General features: G+C 40.4%; 1 protein-coding gene across 1 annotated transcript in view; it reads left to right on the plus strand.

Moving 5' to 3' along the window:
• LOC145408100 (receptor-type tyrosine-protein phosphatase F-like) overlaps positions 1 to 17,191 on the plus strand; it is a 131,699-nt gene that overhangs the window by 69,822 nt on the left and 44,686 nt on the right. The window contains exons 20-22 of the mRNA XM_080278908.1: positions 974 to 1,032; positions 12,381 to 12,523; positions 15,305 to 15,382. Of these exons, the coding sequence (XP_080135034.1) occupies positions 974 to 1,032; positions 12,381 to 12,523; positions 15,305 to 15,382 (280 nt within the window). The remainder of the gene's footprint in view (positions 1 to 973; positions 1,033 to 12,380; positions 12,524 to 15,304; positions 15,383 to 17,191) is intronic.

Consider the following 17,191-nt stretch of genomic DNA (forward strand, 5'->3'; position numbering starts at 1 on the left):
TTTGAATTGAGTATGAGAAAGGAGGAGGATACAGAAAAGGGTTTGCTGTCAGTTGCCTCAAATAGCTGAGTCTCGGTAAGGAAGAGTAGGTGAGGTTTAGAGGAGGAGAGGTGGTGTTCGACAGAGAGAAAGTTAGAGCAAAGGCCGCGAATGTTGTTCTTCATTGCTACTCACCAGATTCTTCATCAATCACCCTTATTCACACCTCACCCTTGACTCATCATATTGACCCATCATACATATTCTCTTTCCATCCCCCCTCCCTTTCTTTTTAATATATAGATACACTCTTTATCTACATCCATATACATCCAATATACCCTGCCTAGTTTTGTCATAACCTGCCCTACATTACTGTTGTCATATCCTACTTTTTTTTTTTATTATTCATGAAACTGTTCCTTATTGTTTCATATCCTTTTCTCCTTTTGTTCTTCTTTCACAGATGCTATCTTTTTTTCTTTTTGTACACCTATTTTACAAATTTATTTTTCTGCTTCATTGATGTAGCCTATAACTGTTAACTTGTACTTGTACTTCTCGGTAATCGTCACTGAATAATTTTTAAGATATTTTTGTAGACTCTTATTGTTTCCTCATCCATATACTCCTTCAAATAATGTGTACCGTGTTTTTGTACACTAAATGTCGGCTCATCATTGTACTCGTTTGTCCTTATCTACAATACTAATTATCTTGTTTTGGTAGACTGATGTCGTGTGGTTTCCTTTGTGCTCCTCTGTATTCATCTTGCACTGATGGGTCTGCTGTTTTTGTTTTTTTACCTTTGATTGTCTTTTGTGCTCCTCTTTCACCAATGGGTATCATGTTTTCGCAGAGCATTTCAGTTTCAATTTCTTCTACATCGTTTACATCATCCCTTGCTAATGTATTATCTGTCTGTGCAGGCTGGTGTATTTATTTTCCTTTATATGATTCTTACACTAATATATGTATCGCACTGTTTTTACAGCTTTAGGAACAGACTACCGGGGAAGCTGGGGAGTGTCTCCAACGCCCTGAATGGTAGAGGTAAGGACAAAAATAATTCCACTGCACAGTCAGGCCGTCTTAGGACCTCATCACACTGAGATCAGACGAGAATATATCACAGTGCAAAGTGTCCTTTCTCAAATCGGGGTAAATGGTGGATTAAGAACGAATTTCAGCAGTGCAACCTTAGATGGTTCTAATTAAAATAGATTTTTTTTTTTCAATCAGAGGGATAAAATATGGATTTCATTGAAGCTTTGACTAGAAAAAAAGAATCTCTTAATAATTATTAAATCATCTGGAGATTAAGTCTACAAAATACGTCAATTGATTCGAACAGTTATGCCTGTTCATATTGTGAGGTGAAAAGAAAGGAAAACCTATTTGTACATGCAATTATTTGCAAAGAAAATAAGTCACCTATTTCGGTTACTAGAGTTCTAGACATGATTATGATACATGCATTTGGTTTTTAGGTCTGAAGTGTATCCTTCCTTTACTGTGTAATTGACTACACTTCTCATAATCAAAACAAACGTCATTGCTTGTACGTATAGCCGTGGCAGAGAAAGGTGAGATTTTAATGGCATCTTTCTCTCTCTCTCTCTCTCTCTCTCTCTCTCTCTCTCTCTCTCTCTCTCTCTCTCTCTCTCTCTGAAATAAGGTAACCCTACCGTGCGTGACTGAAAAGTTGATACAGACCAGACAATGCCATAATAAGATGCCAAAGAATTAACACCACAGGATACCTTTCTCATTCTTCCATTTCGTCCCTATGCCTGTTCTTTTCCCTCTTCTTTTGTTTAATTACCAGCCACGACAGCGATGCTGGTATTGTTTTCAGTTTGTGTGCTGTCTATGTGTCTGTTAGCATGAAAACTTAGCAACCGCTCAAGAAATCATCACAATATTTAACAGGTGTGTAGTAGAGATGAAAATCACGGACAAATTCGAAATTCGTGAAAGTCAAGGTCATATTCCGAGCCGCGCTAGATATGCATCGACTCTCGGCTGGTGTGATTCCCTCCTTGGGGGGCCTCTAGTTTTCTTATTTTCTTCTGGTTGGTGGAGGTGGGTACAAAACATAGTGTCGAAGAACAGTTGAAGAGAAGTTTGAAAGCGGCACCATCCCTTTCCCTGGCCCTGTCCTTGTCCCGGTACCTGTCCTTGTCCCGGTACCTGTCCTTGTCCCGGTACCTGTCCTTGTCTCAGTACCTGTCTTTGTCCCGGTACCTGTCCTGGTCTCTGTACCGTCACCTGTTCTTTACTTGACCATGTCCTTGTCCCTGGTGTTATCATTGTCCCTGTATATGTCCTTTCCCCTATACCTGTTCTTGCCCCTCTACCTGTCCTTGTCCTGTACCTGTCCTTGTCTGTGCCTGTCTTTGTCCCTGGCACTGTCCTTGTCCCTGTCCCTCTCCCTGCTTCCTTGTCCCTGTCCCTGTACTTGTCCTTGTACCTGTCCCTGTTCGTTTGTGTTGTTCTCTCTGTCCATAATGTCTCTGTGCTTGTCCTTGTCCCTGTACCTGTTCAAAACATTTTCCCTCTCTCTGTTTTCTCTGATCTGCCCTCGTAGGTGCAGGTGGGTACGAAACAGACAATAACACATCTCAGGTATTCTGCAGGATTCAGGGGAAAACCAGCACACAGCATTCCTCTCCTTGACCTCGTCCATCAGCGTAACAAGGAATGGAAATTTACGCACGACTTCTTGCCATAATTGGGTGATTCCTAACACGGCCGAGCTGATATGCCCTACAAACTCCCCTGGACGATCATAAAATGTTACGGACGAAATTAAATAATTAATCCAAAATAACTGTAAATATAATTATTTTACATGATAATTTAGAAATATTAGCCTAGTATTATAATTATATTTCATCACCAGCGTGCATGGTATCAATTTGCTATGAGGCAGAGCGAATGCGGCACAACCTTTGAATGATGTAAGTTTATCTTGTTGCCATGACATATTTTCGTCAGCAATAATGAAAATAGTTACTGCTCCTTGTCCCACTACGAGGGCTACAGCTGCATTTTTTTTTTTTTTTCATTAATTCTGTTATAAAAAACATCAGTTATTTCTCTACTGAAAGATATTTTTAAGGCTCCGAGTTATATTTATTGTGCAAGAACTGAAGAAATCTGCAATTCTTCTGATTATGATAGCTTTGAAATACAACAGAGAATCAGTAACTGAAATGATTGTTTCAGTATTTTACAAAGTTGTACTGTACAAGAAGTAGAAGTTTTGACTCCCCAGCATAATTTACGAGTTACTAGTTCCACAGCCTTCCTGACTATGAAATTAAATTGCAACCTTGTTTTTTCCTCTTGAAAATATTCTTAGCTTTGTTTTATTTTATTTTTACTGGATGGAGGTGGGTATAAGACAGAGACAGACACAATAAAATTAATACTTCAGCATCCCTTTCACTGTCCGTACTTGCTCCTATTCCTGCCCCTCTTCCTTTCCCTATAATTTTTTAATCATTGTTTTTACTGGATGCAGCGAGGTTGGGCCGTGCAAGATACGCAAAGAATAACCAACAGAGCAGTACTCCTCTCCCCAGTATCCAGACAACACCTCCAACGCCGCAGGTACTGTACTGTTCTCTTTACTGTAAGCAATTCTTCACACAGGTGCTAACTTATTTTGGTTATCCATCCATCCATGCATCAGTCTATCTATGTGCCTATCTGTCCATCTATTCATCCAGCCATCCATCTAGCTATATGGGTATGTCTGTTTATCTATTTGTCTGTTTGTCTTTCAACATATCTAGCTGTGTGTCTGTCTGTCTGTGGGTCTATTTACCAATCTGTCTTTCTGTTCATATATCTAAGTCTGTGTTTTTATCTGTCAGCCTACAGTATCTGTCTGCAGCCAATTATCTTAATCCCCGGAGGTGGCCATGAAGAAACTGTCTCTATGTCGCCTTGTTAGTGGCCATTACGTTGACCTTCCTCCCTCTCACTTCATCCTTATTCAAAGACGTCCCCCCAACCCCGTTCATCTACCGCATCCTATGTGTTCATCCATTGATCTGCATTCACTTCACTCATATACACGCTGCAAGTCAGTCTCTCACTGCCCATTTTGACTTTTAATAAATCTCTACAACAAGGAAAGGTACCGGAAGACTGGAGACTAGCCAACGTAACTTCCATTTATAAAACGGCAGTAGAAATCAACCAGGTAACTGTAGACCAAGTAGCCCCTCTGTCTTGGGAAAAATCCTTGAATCATTAATGAGACTGGATACTTGGCTTCCTGTAATCTAATAAGGTAATTAATAATAGCCTGCACGGCATTATGTCTCGGTCATTCCTCATAAATCTAATCATGCCTCACAAAAAAGCTTTTTACAATTAATGACAGAACCTGGTCCTTAGATATAATCTTCAGATTTCCAGAAAGCCTTTAACAAAGTACCACGTAACAAATTAACGAGAAAGGTAAAATTACCAGGAATCAACGGACACATTGTTAGGTGGACAGGTAGCTGGCTAAGTGACAGAAAACAGCGTGTCGAAAAAAATCAAGTCAAATTGGGTCTCCGTGTTCCTCAGAGATCAGTGTTGCGACCAGTTCTGTTCATAATATACGGTATATTAACAATATTTATGTTCTGCTAAAGAATTTCATTTCTAAATTCGCGGATGACAGAAAAATCGGCAATACTGTCTTAACTGAAGAGGAAAGAATTAGCCTTCAAAATAACCTTAACAGACTGCTGAAAGGTCAGAAAAAAGGCAAATGCCCTTCAGTTTATGCCAGGTACTGCAGTGTGGGGAAAAAAAAGTAAGTGCGAAATGCAAGGTCAAAAAATTAGCATGTCCTCGCAAGTTAAAGATTTAGGAGAAATGTTTTTAGATAATGTCAAATTTCCTGATCAGAGTATCCCAACAGCGAATAAAGCCAGTAAAGCCCTAGGATTCATTAAAAGTAAATTTACCTATAAAAGTGTGGATATTTTTATCCCTCTATACAAAAGCATAGTTGGGCCACAGTTAGAGTTGGGGCTCATTTTTGAGCACCATCTCTGGTCAAATATATAGAGAAACTCGAAGCTGTACAATGCAAGGCCATCAAGTTAATCCCTTCCCTGAGGAATAAACCATATATCAAGAGACTTTGGTAACTGACTTTATTCTCTCTCAGAAAACATGGAATCAGGAGTCAACTAATTGAATGTTTAAGGTACCCAACAGCTTTAGTACTATCGAATCAACAGTCTATTTAAAGACATTACCGAGACCATAACTCGAGGAAACGGCATGAAGCCGCAAGCTAGGAAAGCTATTCTTTATACAACCAAAAACTTCCTCACATTCTCCAATGTAAATAATTGGAATAAACTCGCTGGAAATGTGGTCGAAAGCAGAGCCATAATTATCTTTAAAAAGAGATTTGATATACATCTTGATACGATCGGTATTATATATATATATATATATATATATATATATATATATATATATATATATATATATATCTATATGCAGAAGTATGTGTGTATTCATAGTTATATGAGTGGGCACATGTTCATAATTCATGTGCGTGGATAAAAGTAAACGTAGATTTTGCCACTGGGGAGGAGAGGGTAGAGTGGCGATCCATGACCTGGCTCCATCCGACCTGACCTGATCTGACCAGATGTGTTGTAACAAGTGTGGCCATCACGTTCAAGATATTCTTATCCTAGTCTGTTCTCGCTGCACATGAAGCAAGGATAAATGTATAAGTCTATATGGATGTGTTTATATAATGTATCCAAGTATTGACATAGACATACTTATGCATTATGAGCACATTGGTGGTTGTGCAGATATTTCCATACATACATTACAATCAAGAATGCAATTCAGAGTTTTGTCTTTCAGTGTAAATATAAATGTATCCATCTATCTATTGACAGACGCCTTAATCCCGTAGGGGATGGCCACTAACAAATCGCCTCCATGTCGCCATGTCCCCCGCCATTTCACTGCCCTGCTCCCAGCTCACACCCCCCTTTCTCATATACCTCTCCACTCCATCCCTCCATCTCATCCTTGGCCTCCCCTTCCCTCTCCACTCCATCCCTCCATCTCATCTTTGGCCTCCCCCTCCCTCTCCCCCCCTCCCCCTCACTCGAATACACCTTCCTCGTCAGTCTCTTGCTCTCCATCCTCTCCACATGGCCAAAACACCTCAGTGTGTTTTTCCTAACGCTTCCTATCACATCCACCTCCACACCACAACGCCCCTTCATTTCCTGATTTGTCAGTCTGCCTCTCCATGTGACTCCACGTGCTCCTTTCAAATAACTCATTTCCACTGCTTTTATTCTTGACTTGTGTCCCTCCAACAAGGTCCAAGCTTCACTTCCATACGTTTAAGTTGGTATCACAATACTGTCATGCAGTAACTTTTTCACTTCCATGCACACTTCCCTGCTTCTTACGCTGCTTTCAAAGAACCAGCAACCTTTCTTCCTTGGTTTACCCTTTCCAGCACTTCACCCTCTAAACTTCCATCTTTACTCATCACACTACTCAAATACTTATATGCACTCACATTTTCCATTTCGTCCTCATCCAACCTCACTGTACATTTAGTGACTTCATTTCTCTCGAAGACCATAACTTTCCTCTTCTCTACATTCACATTTAGATTCCGTTTCTTACAAACTTTCCCAAACTTATTCTGCAAGCCTTGCAGCTCCCCTTCATCTTCACTTAACAACACAGTATCATCTGCAAACAACAGTACAGGGAGTTTCCACACATTACCCTCGCTCATTAGGGCCGCTCCAACATCCACTGCCCTACCTTGTATCTCTTTTATAACTCCATCCATATACAGACTGAACAAACATGGAGACATGACACATCCCTGTTTCAACCCAAAGTTCAAACAGAAAAATTCATCCACACGTACTGCAGCCTTCGCCCCCTCATACATATTCCTTACAGCATTCAATAACTTCCCATTTTCTCAATATATTCTTAATATCTTCCACATTCCTTGTCTATCCACCCTGTCCTATGGTTTTTCAAAATCGATGAAGGTCGCAAACAACTTTTTTTCCTTCTCTAAAAACTTTTCCACTAAAGACCTAAGAATGAATCTTACCTACACAGTCTCTTCCCTTCCTAAACCCTCTCTGTTTTTCTCCAGCTAATTTCTCTCTTATATTTCCCAAACTCTGTCAGTATTATACCATATTCATTTGCTATTTCACTAAGAAGAAAATTACTCCTATTATTACCAAACACTTCTTTTTTCACATTTTCCCTTGTACAGAGGAATTATTATACCCGATTTCCAATCCTCCGGGACTCTACCTTTCTCCCAGGCCAATCTGCACATCTTCCATGTCGATTCTACTGGGATCTCACCCTCATGCTTCAGAATTTCACCACACACTCCATCAAATTCCTGGGGCTTTCCTCATTTTGACTTTCTTCATTGCTTTCACTACTTCCATCCTACTGATTTCTTTCTTTCTTCTCACCTCCCTCTTTTCCCAGTCATTGCCCAGCCACTTATACTCGCATTACTTTCATTTTCTATGGTTATCAATTCCTAAAAGTGTTCTTTCCATCTGCTCACTTTTTCTCCCTTCCCTACTAGCAATCTACCATTTTTATCTTTCACTCCTCAACGTACTTATCACCCTGTCTAATTTTCTTTACTTCTTTCCGGAACATTTCCTTACATTCCCTCCACTTAACACTCAAATTGCTTCCAAATCCCTCACCCACTCACTTCTTTCTCTTACTAATCTTTTTTTCCTCCCTCTTCCTTTCTACATATAACTCTCTCTTACGTCTCTCAACTTCCTCCACGCCCCTGTTACTCATCCTCTCGCTATATGCTCTCTTCTTTTGTGCCACAGTTTGTCTCACCTCCTCATTCCTCCATGCTATTCATTGCACCCGCTTTCGTCTTCTCTTAACCCGAGACATCACTTCACATGCTGCACAGATTTCTGATGTGAAAATCTTGCACACACCTTCCACGTCCCGCATCTGCTCCACCAAATCGCTCCTCCAGTTCTGTCGCATATTCTTCCTTTTTTTCCATCCTATTTGAACCTTTCTACTCTCCTTGTAATGTCTACTTCCTCCTGTCCTTCTCTCCTCCTACTTCTCCATTTCATATGAATCATGACTTTCACCACCACCATGTGGTGATCAGAAAGTCCACTCTCCCAGCCTCTGTATGCTCTTGCATCCATTACACATCTTATTCTATTATCCACACACACACACAATCATTGGTTTCTGTTTATTCAGTTCACCATCCAGCATTCTCATCACTCGCCACGTATACCTGTGGATCATTTTGTGTCTCAAGAAGGTATTGGCTATCACCAACCCCCTCCCTTCACAAATGTCCAATAGGGCACTGCCATTCTCATGCACTTCTGCAGGCACAACCCACTATCCAGCTACTCCATCCACCTTCTCATTCCCTACTTTCCATTCATATCTCCAGTCAAAAAACACTCTCTAATTCCCTTCAAACTTTTCCATGCAAGCTTCCACATTTGTCCAGAACTCTTCTTTCACTCTACTTGCGCGATCTTGCGTTGGCGCACACACACACACACACACACACACACACACACACACACACACACACACACACACACACACACACACACACACACATACACACATACACACATACACACATACACACACACACACTTGTCCTGGTGCAGTGGTAACGTTCCCGCTTGCCAACTGGTGGACGGGAGTTCGCGCCTCGCTCAGGTTGCGAAAAGTTTCACTGACGAAGTGGGTGGTTACTGTCCCCCTTGAGCAAGGGGACGGGTGTGTGCGTGTGTGAAGGTCACAGCCTTGCCCTTAGATCGGACTATATGAGCTCTCAGCTCCCTTCCGGGAGGGTAAAAGCTGACGATCACGACCATCAAGTGATCCTGACCGACCCGGTGAATTACACACACACACACACACACACACACACACACACAGTCGCCCACATTTGTAGTCCAATTTTCAATCATACCCACACAATCCTTGTGCCGAAGGATGCACATTCTTTCTTATATTCTCCATCCATATCTTGCACAGAACAATACAAGCCCCTTCATTTGCCCTCTCATGCCCACCTACTCCCGCACATATACCCCATCCATACTCCCATTCTCTCACAGTCTCACTTCGGCCATTTTGTCTGTTATTTAACATTCATCCACTTTTGCATCCTCAAGCAACTGGACAATCTCTTTTTCTTTCACCTTACCATTTGCATCCACATTCCATGTCGCAATCCGTACCTTTTCCTTTGTTCGGTCCTTACTCGTCACCTGTTGGTCAGTCCTTGTCCGAGGTTTTTTGTTCGTATTTTTAGTTATTTTCCGGGGAGGGGCAGTAACCCTCCGCCAACCCACTTGTTGTCACATACGGAAAACGTGTTGGTTGTTTATATGGTAACTACCTAGCGTTGTACATGATTTCCTGGTGTACAGGAAATCATTTGGCTTGTCACTCAGTGTTGAGCTACCCTAAAATCGAGTACCGCTACACTAAGTAGGTGGATGATGGGCGCCCCCACCTACCACATAATGAGAAATGCATTAAGAAGTAAATGTTTAAGAAAAAAGGTTCAGATTTTTTCTTTATTATTATTATTATTATTATTATTTTTTATTGTGGTAGTGGTGGTGATGGAGCCAATATTCCGAGGAACTGAATGGTTTGTGAGTGAACTGCTGTCCCTTTTTTCACTGCACATGTATTGGATAATTCCCTATTATGAGCTTTCTCTTTATTTGTTTTCTGAATCTTACCTTCAGCCCATAGCTAGGGTGAGAGAGAAAGGAATTCAGAATAATGATTATGACTTCATATCTAGCTTGCTTAGCAAGTCAGTGATTTTTTTTTTTAATACCAGCAGCTGCCAGAGGTAAATCAGGACAGAAGGAGCATGCCAGGATACCAAGCCCCTCCTCCACCCTCCTCTGATACACAGGTGAGTTGTCTGAGGAAATGATCTGCTACTCGAAAGGACGGGAGATCGATCCCAAGTCTAGGCAGGGAACAGCTGTATGATCAGAATTTCGATAATATAGACACTGCTGATTTTAAATAATGCACAGACTTGTCATGAAAAAAAAAAAAAAAGTCTTCACCAACGCCAATACACTGGTCCTGAAAGAAACACATATATCACGTATTCATGATGGAAAAGGAGAAACAGACAGTGGTGGCATGTGAAAGCTTAAGGCACATAGGAGCGTCACTAACCCTTAAGGAAGGGACCATGAAGTGTATGCCCTCAGTCGGACGGATAGAGTAAAAAAAAAAAAAAAGTCCTCTCACCCATCTCTCCTTTCAATCTCCCCCATTACCCTCATTTGCTTCACGACTTGCTCATAAATTGGCACTTTTGCCTTTATACCAGTGTCAACTCGTGACCCTCGGTTTTCATTACATTCAGCCCTTATCCCTGGGTGAGAAGGAGTCATACACAGTGTTTCACACCGACGGAAGACAAGTTCCTGGTGGTTTGATGGATTTCTAGACAGGATGTAAAATTAAGAAAAAATAAATATCTAATTCATCAGCCTAATCCTTCCCACCAAATGAAACACTATAACTGAAAGTATAGTAAGCAAGAAACAAAAAGATTAAATAGAATACTATAAAAATAGAGACTGCGGAAAACTTTCTCAATACAGTAAGCGGTAGAAAACCCTTAAAAGCAAATAACAACCCCTCCAACCCATAAACCTACGCCATACATAGATGGAACTATGCCTAGTACGAAGGAGCAAGCAGACAACCTAACAAGTATTATGCATCAATAAGCCACAAAAACACAAACCCATACAAGAGATATCATCATCCTCATCATCATCATCCCGCCTCTTTTTCCCACCCGCAGCCGGGGTGAGGTACAAAGGAGTACAAAGGAAGCAAAAAGCAACAGACCTACTGGTTCTTTCGAGGCTGTTTATTGTAAGACAGGCTGTAATAATATCGAAATTCTGTTAGTCGACAACAAGGACATGAAAGCAGGAAGGCTCTCCGCAATGCACCAAACCTTCCAGTCAGAGCCGAGGAAATACTGAGAAGGACTTCCATGCTCCATAGAAACGGTGTCATGGAAATTTCATGGGAAAGAAAGAAATTTAATCATTTTCACACCATCTTAACCTGAAAGTTAAAGTGAAAGCAACTCAACATTAGGTACCAAAATATACCGATGTGTCTCAGCGGGTGTGTCCTCCATGTTTTGCACTGTACGGACATTATACTTTGGAAGTGTGTGTGTGTGTGTGTGTGTGTGTGTGTGTGTGTGTGTGTGTGTGTGTGTGTGTGTGTGTGTGTGTGTGTGATGGTCCTATGTCTGTTCAGTATTATAATGGAAACATTTATGGGACTTCTTAATGCATCACAGAGAGAACCTTGAGTCAAGTTGGTGAAGGGATATAAGGCATCATATGTATGCTTCTGATGTTTGTTGTTTGTGAGCGACATTTCACAGTTTAATTCTGATTGTTGAGATTTGTCGTGATCAGTGATATATGAATCTATATACTGTACATACTGTATAAGGTGAGAATGATGATTGTTGAAAGCATCAAGCAGTGTGACATGGGAAAAATGGATGCAGACCTAAACTGATGGAATAGTTAATGTACTCTGATAAAGTGACTGAAAAGAAAGGGGAGTGTGAAAGGAATACCGACTGCAGTAGCAAAAAGCATAGGCAACGCTACGCTGTTGCAAAACTCCGCCTTACCAAGCACATACCTCCCCACTTTCCCACACACCTAACCAAGAGCATAATGACCCTCGCCGCTCCCCCCCCCCACTTAAACACAGAGACAATATAACTTTAAAATTTCAGTAGTCTATCCATGAAAATAATGAATTTCTGAGCAGATTTCACGAAATTATGACTCATGCTTTTTTTCATTTAGGCAGCCATTTTTTATGATTACATAATAGGTGCAGTCATGAAACTTCATACAGAATTAGATAATCATATAATCATTTACCATGTGCAATTTCTGCCTCCTAGGTGTAATAATTGCAAAGTTTTAATGGAAAATACATTAAAATAATCAGTTTTGTGTATTTTTGCAATTTCATAACAGTTATAATCTCATGACATTATAACTACCAAATGGCACCAGGAGGCATATTAAGACATATTCCTGGAAAGTTTGAAGCCTGTACCTGTGTTAGTTTCTAAATCCTAGCCCATAAACAAAAAAAATATTATTTTTTCATTATTTAAAAGAATTAAAAGAAAAACTACCTAAGACACAGCATTCTACCTTTCAAAAGGCACAAGTTCTCTAAAAGACACATAACTATGTGAGATTTCATGACTCTAGTGTATACTTTTTGAGTTCTGGCCCGAAAACGAAATCACTACGCCCAGGCAGCAGCCCTGCCACTCTGCTGCCCAGACACCCTGCCGCCAAACTCAACGGACGGACACCTATTGATCCCATTGATAACAACACCCTCATCAGACTTTATCAGTTGGAAGGTGAGAAATGACAGGTGTTGTACAGGCCATAACTTGGTTTAAAAAACTGAGTACGGAATATGAAGAAGACAGTGTGAGAGTGTCGTAATACAAGTATTAATTTTTGAGAGCAAAGTGGTTGAATCTGAAAAAGCTATGTTCAGCGACGTGAAAATAAGATTATTATTAATAGGGTCTGTAAGATGGATAAACTGCTCTTAATGAAAGCAGAGATCCTTGAAATAACTGGAACGAAATTACTAATGAAAGGTGGAACGACAAGGTATGCTTTGCAGTTGGAGTAACAAAGAGAGAATGGATTACGCTTGAGTCGTGGAAAGATTTGAATCTGATGGTGATAATTTGGTTGAACAAATGCCCCGCTCTCTGAAAGGACGCGAGTTTTATCCCAGAGTGGGACTAGGAGCAGGATGATGGTATGAATTTCGTTTAGTCAAATTTAAATGGTCTTCAGCAAGACCCACGACAAATCATAAAAATACCATGTCTAATACCATTACACCCGTCTTGGATGAGAGAGGGTGGATAGTGGTTTTAGTGCTGAGGTGGTAACAACTGAAGGTGTGTGACACGCGGCAAAACTTGTCGGTCAATATCGGTAACATTAAATAAAGTAACTAAAAAAGATGCTTCGATAAATAAAGGAAGTTTGAGAGAACGTGAGTTATGGAAAATAGTGAGCCAAAGAATTGAAGAAAGTGGGTGAAGTTTGAGAGAACGAGAGTTATGCAAAATAGTGAGGCAAAGAACTGAAGAAAGTGGGTGCTGTAGCTGACGTATGCACGACAAAGGTTGCACCTCTGTTTAACTGACGGACGAGGGAATGGCTCTTCCTCGCATGTAGTGCGGGAGCAGTTTCATCAGCTAAGGCAGGTTTGTGTCGACGGTTTTGCCTACGTGTTGGAGCCGTGATCATAGAACACTTACGTGATGAAGGAATGGGTATGATTAATTTTGAATTAGACATGATGACAGCTATCCGATGTTGCGTTTTATCATTTTCAAGATTCGAGGTCCTGCCTAGGACATTTAATATAGTAGGAATGAAATGAAATGATGATGATGTAATCGAAATGGGGGTAACAGATTATTAGTATCATAAAATTGGTGATAAAACAAATAAGGAAAAAAGAAGAGCGCGCTGTAGATAAGTCAAACTTAAGCACTGTGACATTTTATTCAGTTCTTCTGTAGACGTTCTCACTAGGCATTGATGTTGGCTATATTGTGCTATCGGCAGCAAAAATCCTGTTGCCTTTCCTGCTTCTTCTTCTTTGAACTTTGGTAATCTGTCTTATCAGTACACAGTAGTTAACACTAACGACTACACTAGGCCACAGATCAGTGTTATCAGTGTCGGTGACTTCGTATTCATCAGACTAATTTTCAAAACTCGTGTTAAAAAAAAAAAAAAAAAAAAAAAAGAGTGGGGGTGAACAGAGCCGACAGGACATTTACTGCCAGTGGTAGAGAGAGTGCGGGGAGTTACAAGAAGGAATGTCACGCTTACTTAACTGTATAGCGTCCGTTACTCACTGACTTGAGGTAGTGATACTTTTAGGTAAATCTGCAATGTATGACAAGTCAGATGGTTTTCTGTAACTCAGAAAACCATTTAATACGTTGGATGATAATCTTTCAACCATATGGACGCTCAACTTAGATCAAACAAAAAGGTGTTTATTTCGAGCGAGCAAAGCAAGCAAGCATAGCGAAACGATGTTTACTCTTTGCTCGGCTGAGAAATGAGCGGCGCGACACGACACGTCCTGCCCGCGATGGTTTTCAGAGACTAATAACTTTTCTACTATGTAAGATAGAAAAGAGATTCTTTCTGCAGGTAGCAGATACATTCAGTAAATTTTGTTTTTAGCTATATATTTGGTTATGAGACCAATGAAACCCCTTGGAATCTCAGCATTAGAAAGGAATGTACGGAGGTCAAATTAAAAAAGACTTCCTCTTGTAATACTATGATTCCTTGCATGAATTCTAACTATATATATATATATATATATATATATATATATATATATATATATATATATATATATATATATATATATATGTGTGTGTGTGTGTGTGTGTGTGTGTGTGTGTGTGTGTGTGTTTGATTCTCATAAAAATCATTAACAGTTTGTGCATAAATAAGTATCCCCATATTAGTTATAAGAATCTACAACAGTCACTTACAAAAATCTTTAGGAGACAGTGCATTAATTCGAATCCTCATGTAAGTTATAAGAATATGTATGTCACTGTTAAGAATCTGTGTGTGTGTGTGTGTGTGTGTGTGTGTGTGTGTGTGTGTGTGTGTGTGTGCGTGTGCGTGTGCGTGTGTGTTTGTATCCTATTTTTGCTGGATAGTTTCTTGATGGTTATTCTGCTTTTTTGGCTTTCCTATTTCTATTTCTGGATCCATCCCCCTCTTCATGATAGTTGGCTTGATAGTCAAAAGATGAAAATTTTGAACTTTGATCTCTCTTTCTAGCAGATAATGAGAAATACATCAGGTGCAAAAAATAAGTTCAAAGGTTTGTTTTATATGATGGAGCCAATATTCCGAGGAACTGAATGGCTTGTGAGTGAATTCCTGTCCCTGTTTCACTGCACATGCAGTTAATAATTCCTTATTTTGTTCTTAATCTTTCTTTGTTTTCTGGATCTTACCTTCAACCCATAGTTAGGATGAGAAAGAAAGGGATTCAGAATAATGATCATGACATGATATCTACCTTGCTTGGCAAGTCAGTGACGACTTTTTTTTTTTCTTAATACCAGCAGCTGGCAGGGGTAAATCAGGACGGAAGGAGCATGCCAGGATACCAGGCCCCTCCTCCACCCTCCTCGGTTACACAGGTGGGTTGGCTTGAGAAACGATCTGTTACTCGAAAGGACGGGAGTTCGATCCCAAGTCTGGGCAGGGAACATCTGAATGATCAGAATTTCGTTAAAACAGACGTTCATGATACCAAAAAAAGTCCACAAACTTACAAGAAACGCCCTTCCCAACAGCAGTAAACTAGTCCTGAGAGAGACAGTTATAACATACACTCAGTCTGGAAGGCGGGTATTACAGAGTGGTGACACGTGAATGCATAAAGCATGTAGGAGGGTCACTAGGCCTTAGGGAACGGAGTATCAAGAGTCGGACAGATGCAGTAAAAAGGGTCCTCTCACTCATCATATGGATCGCCTCCCTTTTTTGACTCCCACATTACCCATATTTACTTAACGACTTTCTCATAAACCGCTACTTTTGTCCTTTATACCAATATACACTCTAGAGCCGTAATTTTCATCACACTCAGTCCTTATCCCTGGGTGCAAAGATGTCATACACAATGTTTCACACCGACAGAAGACTGTTGCTGGTGGTTCGATGTATTTCTAGACTGGACGGGTAGGCTGACAAAACAATGAACTACAAATAACGCTGGATGTGAAGAAAAAATAAATAACTAAATCTTCTGCCGACCCCTTCCCACACACACAAAAAAAAAGTAATTATAGTAAACATGCAAGCAAAGAATATACAATAAAATAAAGTCGATGTGTAGTTTCCTCCTGTGCATTCAGAGATAATGTGGAAGCTGCCTTCCCAATCCTGCGATATGTGTGCCGATTTCGTTGGAATCCATGTGCTCACCTGCCCCTATATCTGATTGTTTTTTATTTTTGGGAGGGGGGGCTGACCCCCCCAAGAATCTAGGGGAGGGTCACGTTTCCCAAATATCGCGTTATGTATGAGAGTTTTTCATACAGTATATACTAAGATATCAGAGCCATAGGCTATCTGCAATCCTTTCACTATTTCTGAGATTTTTTAATTAGGCGAGGGGAGGTTCACCACCCTAAAAATCATGGTTGGAAACTGTATATAGTGGAAAACCTTCCCAGTAACCAAACGAGCTCGCCTGGGAAACGTTATTCAAATATTTCTCCTATTTCTGAATTTTCTGTCTCTGGGTGGGGGAGCCATGTTCCCCACATATCGGTGTGCAGTTTCATATTGAGCATTCAGAGAAAACATGGAAACTGCATACCTTATCCTGCGATATGTTTGCTGAATTCGTTGAAGGCAACGTGCTCGCTTTCCTCTTTTTCCGATCGTTTTTATTTATGAGAGGGGGCTGACCCCTCCAACAGTCAGTGGGGGTTCACCTTCTTTGAATATCATATTACAGATGAGAGTCATTGTACAACATGTACCAAGATATCAAAGCCATATCTGTCCCCCTTTCAAAAATTTTGAGAATTTTAATTAAGTGGTGGGGATCTCCCTAAGAGACAGGAGTGAAAATTGTATATAGTGAAACATCTTCCCAATAACCCGACAATCTCACTTGGGAAGTTTCAAGTATTTTCCTTACTTATGATCGTTTTTATTCTTTGGGAGGGGGCTGACCACCCATAAAAACCACTGAGGCGGAGGGTCAAGCTTCCCATTTATTGCACTGCAGATGAAAGTTTGTTGTACTGTAAGATATCAAAGTCATATCCGCCTTCCTTCTCATATTTTGTATCCTTTAAAGTTTTGGAGGGCGGCTAAACCCTCCTAAAAATAATGTGGAAAATCTTGTGTAATGGAGAACATTACCAAGTCACCAGGAGAACTGATCTGAGAAGTTTCGTTGAAATTCTTCTGCTCACAGTCCCTTATTTCTG

This window comes from Coenobita brevimanus, chromosome 75, assembly GCF_032717465.1.
Source record: "Coenobita brevimanus isolate Jiangsu-jjx chromosome 75, ASM3271746v2, whole genome shotgun sequence".
In the NCBI taxonomy this organism is placed as follows: domain Eukaryota; kingdom Metazoa; phylum Arthropoda; class Malacostraca; order Decapoda; family Coenobitidae; genus Coenobita; species Coenobita brevimanus.